Here is an 8,315-nt window from a genome sequence, read left to right on the forward strand (position 1 = left end):
ACCAATTACAATTTTAAGTCCCACATGTCACTCACTCATAGCTCTAAGTGGCACTCTTAGTGGATCCAATTTGGTGATTAACTCACCATGTCATCATCACAAATATTTTTATTTTAAATTTGTTTCAGCTATATCTTTTTTATACAAACTTCAATTTAGGTAATTCAAGATGTATCAAAATCATTGATCTGAACTCTATGCTATGCACTATTTAAAATAATGATATTGTTAGTAAACAAAATCAAATTTGTTATCATGAAGACATTTTATTAGTTTAAGATAAAAGGCAAAAAAAAAAAAAAAAAAAACCAATCCATTTGAAGGTTCAAATTTCCATACTCCACAAACTTCCGAAATGACCAGATGCCCTGAAAATTTCCCACACTCGTTTGCTTTACAAAATTACAAGAGTGGGCCAAAAGCCCAAAAGCCAAAAGCCAAAAAAAAAAAAAAATCAAATCCCAAAACTACTTGGATTAACAAAGGGACACACTCTAGAGAACACATATTTAACAAGAAAAAACTACAGGAGGAAGCAAAAGGTTAAAGGTCAAGGAAGCATGTTCCCAGGCTTTCATCCCAATGGTTCATTCGCCCACTACAATGATCGAACAATTCAGGATTTGCCATGAAAATTTTGTACTTTAAAGGAAGATACATACAGCCCATTTTAGATTTCAGGCACAGTTCTAAATTCTAATAGACCTTGAAGATGAGATTTACTGCGACTTACTTTTGTTGGATCATGGAAGAGGAATCTTTACTCCATTCCATTGCCAAGACATTGAGACTGGAACACCTAGCTGAGTTAAATTTTGTACATAACGCCATCGCCAGCCTTCATGGAAATGTGATCTGCCCATGTGGCGGTGCCTAAAGAGCCGGCCTATGCTGAAAAAAGAAAAATCGGCACAATGAAAAGTGATCTGCCCATTGCGGTGCCAAAAGAGTCGGCCTTTGCTTAAAAAAAGAAAACTCAGCACAACGTGGGGACTTCAAAGAAACTCGCCATATTGAAGAGCTGTACCATATAGCAATTTGCAGTAAGGGCGCCCACGTGTTGACAAATAATCTACACAGAAATTCTTGACACGGTCTCATCAGAAAACTGAAGGTTCTGTTGCTGCACTAGGAACATCCCTGAAATTAATTCCAACATGAACTCAAAGCACCTGGATTGACTACCCTTGGGAGGAAATACCAACAAAGATGTATAAAAATTAATCTGTTCTCCCCATAAATCCTTTTCCAAGTCTGGAAGAAACGGTTTCAGCGCTTGGGGCAGTTCTCAAGTTCCCGCTATCAGACATGTAAAAGTAGCTATAATTTATTCTTGTAACCAAATCTGCCAAGTGAGGGAAGTGCCCCACATTTAGCTTGAATGACAGGACCTGCATGTTCATAACGCTTGCATATTAAATATGGCCACCTACAAATTTTTGTGTAATATGTATTCATAATTCATTGATTTAAAATTTGGCTTGTCAAATAATGAGCTTTTACATAAAGATACCATGCTTTCTGGCTTTGATGAAATTTTTTAACATTTCAATTGCGATGGGAGAAAATAGAGGCATAAAACTCACTCTGAGAAGAAAAGCAATGCAATCATCAAATTGTTTCTCAATACGGTCGACCTCCATTTCACACCGTAGCTTAATTGCAGAAACTGCTCCACCACTACTCAACGTCTGCTGCACAGAGTAAAAATCTAGGGCCAACCCTAGGATGACATTGATTCGGCTAGCAATAAGAGCCCACTGATTCAAATGACATAATTAAAATCATTTCAACAATTTGTTATGAAGAGGCAGCACAGTACATAAGGAAATGTAAAGTAAAGTAGTGACCAGCTTATCTGGAACCACAAAGCACTGTCTATGAATCGTCAGCAAGTATGCTTCATGCACCTCTATAACTCCATCCAAAGATTGTGCAGCTGCCATACCTTCACAGAGCTCACGCCATGCACTATGATAGACCTGCATAAAGAACCCTGGTTAAAAATTCAGGACGTGGTATTGTTTGATGATTTGATAAGAATATTAAGCACAGATTTTTTAGTTATTCAGCTTCAAATTGAAAAAAGAAAGAGAGAAGAATAAATTGAAATATAATTATAAAAATAATCAATCGAAGTGAAGAACTATGGTTCAATGGACAAATTTTAGTTTGACGTCACAGATTGCATCATAGTGCAACGTGCTGCAGCAAATGCCCTAAAGATTCCAAGGATTAGAAAGAGTGCCGTGTAGGTGTAAGTGCTTTCAATCAAGGTGAAATCCATACTCTGTCCATGACATATTGGTGAAAGGCATCCACAAAATGGAGAAGTTTCTGCTCCACCAGCCAGTGGCGCTTACTATTGTTTTTAGGAGTTCCTTTACCCTGAAGAGACAATAGCCATCAAAACTAGACATGTTAGAAATGTACTCCTCATGATTTGATCATACAAATCACGATTGATTTATTTGCACTGTGAGCAAGAGAACACTCCACGAAAGAAAATAATGTGTATCGAACATAAGGTAGAAATATAGAACAGAACCTTCCACATCCAACGCCTAGTTTTGTCAAGCACAAACTTGGCACGCTTAACCTTTAACAAAAACCCTGTCACCTATATAAAATAAAACACACAATTGACAAAATAAAAAACCTGAACAAAAACAAATTTACACAAGGATTAAAAAAGGTAAGAAGAATTGTTTTTTTTTTATAGGAACAAAAGGTAAGAAGAATAACCTGGTTATACTTTTTAATTGCCTCAGTGTTGGCAATAAGTTCAAGTGGCCAAGATACCTGAACGGCCAAATTCAATTTAAACACATTAGATGCAATTCATGAGTAAAAGACAATGAACACAAATAATTTGAAATTACTTCATGGGAAAACCTTGTATGCAAATTTAAGGGAATCAAGTCCATCTATTCCAAAGCCAAGTGCAGAGCTTTTATGTGGGGTCAAGGGTAGTTTCGCTAAATTAGATTGCTCATCGCCATCCAAAGAATTAGTTTTGACAATTGATACCACCAGAGAATCTGGAGCACTTAATAGCATACCATCCGCAGAGTTTCTTATAGATTCCTGCAACCACATACAGACTTATCTTCAACTTGTACAACCCACTGGCATGTATGGTAGACATCACACCTAAAAGAAAAGAACCACTAAAATTGGGAATTTAGACTCAACAACGTTAAGAAAAGGCTTTGATGTTCTAGTCCATACCTCAGAAATGTTAGGTAGGTTGCATTTTTACTATCACTTATCACTTATCATAACCGTGAGAACGCTGTTAAATAGATTTAGATCATGTAAAAGATGGCCCACAACTGGAGGGTGACAGTTTTTTAAAGTATAAATAATGATATCTGGAAAAATAAAGACAAGACTACACCTGTAATATAGTATTCAACTCAAAATCATCATCCCACGTCTCTCCCTTGTCCAGTTTATTGAAAATTACAGTCAAAAAATGCTGCAGCAGATCACCTGAAAAAATGAAGTTATTAGAAACAGTACGCAAACAAACTGATAACAATAAATCATGATCATATAGTAGAATGCTTAACAAATACCTGATCCTAACAAATAAATAGCACGTAAAACTGCTAGCTCATCCATCAATCTCCATTCATTCATCAACTTTGATAAAACACGGTTGCCAATGTAATCCACCTACGGTACTTATGTTTAATTGATAATATCTAAATATCAAGTATCAACCACACACAATATAAATCTTAAGCTCAGTATAAGAGATTCAAAGATCTACCTGCTGCCTTAGATATATAACAAGGCATTCTTCCATAATGACCGTCGTAAGTGGCATTGTCCTTGGCACGACATTTTGCATCCAGCTTAGAACCCTTGATGGAAGAGTGCTATTCTTCTGGAAGGGTAAGAGATCTGAAACATGGAGATCATCCTGTGCCAATAATGAAATTAATATTGAAAGAAACCCAAGCTGAAAACAGCTACAAGCTCCAGAGCATCATTAAATTACAAAAGGATAAATACCTGAAATGCAGGGAGAAGTGTGGGAAAAGGAAACAATGTCTCAATCAGCTTTGCTTCATTTTGTGAATGAACATATTCGTATTTATCAAACTGGAAACCAAGAGTAAAATCTGTCCCTTTTGCTTCAGAAATGGGTGCATCTTCATCACCAAATATTGCCTTCAATAAACCCTCATCATTTAACGGGGGCAAATTGTAACATCTAGACAGGTTTAATCTTTTCCAGACATTTATGTTATCTTTCAGAATTGTAGTACACACTGTCATAACTGGATTTTCAGGGTAGAATGATTCCAAGGAGCATAAACAATTTTTCTTATCAAATGACATATTCTTTGCTCCTTCACCAACGAGATTGTTCACATCCTTGTGTCCAGACTTCAAACTGACACTTCCTTTCAGCGCCAATGCATCTGCCAATAAACTATACCAATGTTTCCTTCTACATGTTGACTCATCAATGCCATTTTCTACTTCAAAACCATTTACGCGGGACTTGAATGAGGAATCAGTCTCAAGTTTATATTGGTCATGTTTCCAGAAGTACCTAGATATGTGATCACCATCACCAATTAGAGCTGCCAATGACACACAAAAAAGCTCTGACAAAGATAGCCTTGCCAAACTTCCTCCAAAATCAGCACTACTGTTAAACTCTTCACCATTATGTTTTTCTGATGCAGGAGTCAATGTTTCACAAACATGACGAATGAGCTGCAAAGACTTTCCAGCAGCAACAATCGACTTAGCTATGCCCTTAATAAACAGGGGGCATGCTATAGAGCCTCCAGCGTACTGGTCTTTTCCCTTCAGCAAATGAGATGAAGAAATGGATTCTCTTTCAATTGTTTCCTTTTTAATTGATAAATAAAGCTCGCCATCCAGCCTCAGTGATCTTAAAGAATAACTCTTTTCCCAAAAATCATGTTCACCAACCGAGACTGCTTCGTTTGCATAAAAGAACAACTGCAAAAAAAAATAATAATAATAAAACCAAAAACAAAAGAAAACAAAAACAAAAATCCAAAAACAAAACTTAGACAATTACATACAAGAGGGTGAAAAGGTACACAAAATCCACAAGTCTATCACTACAGGAAAAAAAATCCACAACAGAATTAAGAAAGAAATCAAGCTACTAGAATAAACTAAAAATCAGGTGGCTACCAAATATTAACAAGTCGGCCAAATGCACGTGCACACAGACACAGAATATATACACCATACACTGACTAAAAAATCCAATATTGCCAAGCAGATGAATTGACAAGGCAAATTCCAATAAATCCCAAGAAAGTCACCTCCTCAAAAGGATCATCAAGTATTCCTTCAAAAACCCAGGAATCAAGCTCCTCAATATAAGGCAATAAACTTCCAACAAATATATGAAGCAGCATTTGGTAAGTTTCTTCCTGCAAGAATTAAAAATTCTTAACCCAGACTGTATGAATAAGAACAAGTTAAAAAATAAGAATAAAAAATAAAAACTCGAAGTGATGCATACAACAATTGTTCTCTCAACCTGACCATTTTGTATCAAGCACACTTCGTCAAGCTTCTTGTAAAGGTTGTCAAGCACATGAACTGCCAAATCAGCAGTGGTAATTGCAGCACTGGATTCAAAGAATACTTTGGGAATGGCTACGTGGACTATTTGTAATAAATATTCAGCACCTGAACAAAGACTGATATCAAATAAGTCACCGTCAGGAAGTGCTGATGCAGGTGCAAGAAAAGATAGGTTTAAGTAGGATAGACGAGAGTATCGTCAAAGAGTGTATATCCAATAAAGATTGGCTTTTGGAACATAAGTAAAATGTGCAGCAATCTCCAAAGCAATTATTAGGGTTGTTTAGTTTAGGGCAAAAATGATGATAAAATCATTTTTTTCTAACTGATAATCTAGCAAAATAAGCATGTAAGAGACGTATATTAAATGCAAGAAAATGGGTGTCCAGCAACAGCATTTCTCAACCTGGAGAAATTCACCACGTTGATTATAAAGACCAGACTTTTTGTTATTGAGAGGAAAAGAAAGCAAAATAAAACCTCGATAAAGAGCCAGCTAAACCCATTAAAGTAGGAGTGGTTCCAGAGTCAGCGTCATTAAGTTTAATCTCCTCCTTCAATGCTACATCACGCAGCCTCTGCCCAAAAACAATTATTCTCAGTGGCATATCTATACTACGCCAAAATTTATTTTAATAAGGCTTCTAGATCAGGGGGAGGAAGAAACAACAACAATGGCAAACTAACAGCACCGTACACATACCTTCAGCCAGGCAGAAACAGACGTAACAAACGCCCTTAAAGTAGGAGGAGCTGACTTTGCGGTTGTATTAACTTCTTGCAATACGAGCTGTGTCAACTGAAGACATGTCGCTGCATACATAAATTGATTGAGAATGGCAAGGAGGCTAGATCGGGAGAGGTGAGAAACATATATCCCACTTTTAGCATGAAATTTCTTCCCACTACAATCCCAGCTGAAAAGGGCACCGGAAAATCCTTGCAACATTTGCAATACGCCGCGTACCTACATAAAGAGAAAATTCATAGCTAAACTAAAACCCCTGAAAAATTTAGTGTGATTCCAAAAATCGATAAGCCAACACACCAGATCAAGCTCACTCGTCCTCAAGGAGGAAATTGGCGCTGCAAAATGAATGTCATTAGTGAATATGTCACTAATGCTATCAATCAAACTTTTACTCTTCATTTGCTCCATCTGTCAGAACACGAGTTACAAAATCAGAAAATCAGAAAATCAGAGTGATTTCCAACTACACCCCAGGTCCCCAGCGATCATATCACTCTCAAAGTGCAACAAGATTACCAAATGAGTACAGATAACTGCCACAATTCTCTCGAAAAACATCTAGCACTACGTAGAAAAAGCTTTGTGCAGAAAATTCAATACATCCACACAAAAATTAGGGCTTACCTAATTCCATGGGAGTTCAACCTCCATAAAGTGTCGGTTGAAACTGGTATATGTTATCTGTTTCTTCTCTTTCGAATGCTTGCTTGAAACTGTTGGTTCACACTCTCGACGGAGGTTCTACTCAGTGGAGCTTGCTGTGGTGTGAGTGAATTTTGGCTCCAAACATTCTTCAAACGTCACCGAACACAATTTTGATTGAGGTCTTACACGGAGTGGAAAAATGGAAATCGACGCGTGATATTGTTTGGGCTGTTTATGGGCCTCCAACCTTCAAGCCTAATCGTCTTTTGGCCAACGAGTGAACTCCAGCCAATAATACTAATTTTCTTTTTTTGGATTTATGCCTAAAAGACGTTAAAAATAGATATTACGTTAATGTCTTGAACATTTCATTTTTTTTATAAAAAAAAATTCTCCCTACTTTTACTAATATCAATGACTATTTATAATTTTCTCCATGCATATGTTCTCTTCCCCATAATTCACACTCATTTCTTCCTCTTCCCTCTCTTTTCTCCTTCCCTCTCCCTCTCTTTCTCCTTCCGGCAATGTGAGTTGTAAGGGGGTAGACGACGATGTGGGGCAAATCAACGGTGATGGGTTGAGCAAATTCAATCGATGGCACGGCGGGACGAGCAAATATGGTCGATGACAATTGAAAGAGAGATCCGTGGTGACCATGGTTAAAGAAGAGATGAAGATTGAAGGTTATGTATTATAAACCCCATATGAAGATGTACTTTATTTTTTTTCCTATTTTTTTTATATATATATGTACTTTTTTTAGCTTTTATAAGAAATTTGATATATACTATGGTATATGTATTCTTTTATTTGATATAAATGACTGTTTTTTTTTATTTAGACTTATTGTATTATGATATATATATATATATATATATATATTGTGGTGTAAATGAAATTTAGGAAGATTTATTATATTTCATATATTGGTTTATATTGTGATTTATTTCAAGTATTGAGTCAATCTCTAATTTATAAACTGTAATATATTTCATATATTAATTAAAATATTTTCAAATATTTTACATGATATGTACAAATAAATAACGGAATATATTACATGTACAAGTGAATAAACAATCGAATATCTCACATAATAACAAAAATCAACATGAAAAATAAAATGGAAAATAAAATCATATTAAATGTCATTTTCTCTCCAAATGAAAATGAAAAAAATATATCAAATGCATTTTATCTCTACAATTAAAAACGGGAAAAAAATCATAATAAATGTATTTTCTCTCTTCATAATAAATGCATTATATGTTGATTTATGTCAAACATTTAATTTATATACTGTGGTATATTTCATATATTGGTT

General features: G+C 35.7%; 1 protein-coding gene across 4 annotated transcripts; it reads right to left on the bottom strand.

Annotated features, from left to right (window-relative positions):
- Positions 1-348: 348 nt before the first annotated feature.
- On the bottom strand, positions 349-7,214 carry LOC120085784 (uncharacterized). 4 transcript variants are annotated; one of them, XR_016532391.1, is made up of 18 exons: positions 6,968-7,214; positions 6,641-6,751; positions 6,296-6,559; positions 6,073-6,170; positions 5,546-5,708; positions 5,325-5,435; positions 4,024-4,989; positions 3,779-3,931; positions 3,582-3,681; positions 3,401-3,495; positions 2,896-3,087; positions 2,746-2,802; positions 2,549-2,620; positions 2,290-2,388; positions 1,851-1,982; positions 1,587-1,760; positions 1,028-1,391; positions 349-891 (listed from the first exon to the last, which is right to left on the bottom strand). XR_016532391.1 is itself a non-coding variant. In XM_039041970.2 (17 exons), the coding sequence occupies exons 2-17, from the start codon at positions 6,749-6,751 to the stop codon at positions 1,221-1,223; spliced, it is 2,958 nt and encodes a 985-aa protein (XP_038897898.1). In that variant the 5' UTR covers positions 6,968-7,214; the 3' UTR covers positions 349-1,220. The 4 variants fall into 4 exon arrangements, 2 of the variants coding, with proteins under 2 accessions (XP_038897898.1, XP_038897897.1); XR_005484031.2 differs by having other exon boundaries at positions 5,528-5,708; XM_039041970.2 differs by having other exon boundaries at positions 349-1,391.
- Positions 7,215-8,315: the final 1,101 nt, after the last annotated feature.

Source organism: Benincasa hispida, chromosome 9 (assembly GCF_027475165.1).
Source record: "Benincasa hispida cultivar pf3 chromosome 9, pf3_genome.v1.1, whole genome shotgun sequence".
In the NCBI taxonomy this organism is placed as follows: Eukaryota; Viridiplantae; Streptophyta; class Magnoliopsida; order Cucurbitales; family Cucurbitaceae; genus Benincasa; species Benincasa hispida.

What these genes read in the sequence shown, in the direction of transcription:
- LOC120085784 (XM_039041969.2), bottom strand. Translation starts at nt 6,751, where the DNA reads ATGGAGCAAATGAAGAGTAAAAGTTTGATTGATAGCATTAGTGACATA. An exon ending in CACTTCTCCCTGCATTTCAG is followed by an intron (nt 3,932 to 4,023) that starts GTATTTATCCTT and finishes TTATTGGCACAG; the next exon opens with GATGATCTCCATGTTTCAGA. An exon ending in TATTTATTTGTTAGGATCAG is followed by an intron (nt 3,496 to 3,581) that starts GTATTTGTTAAG and finishes TCATTTTTTCAG; the next exon opens with GTGATCTGCTGCAGCATTTT.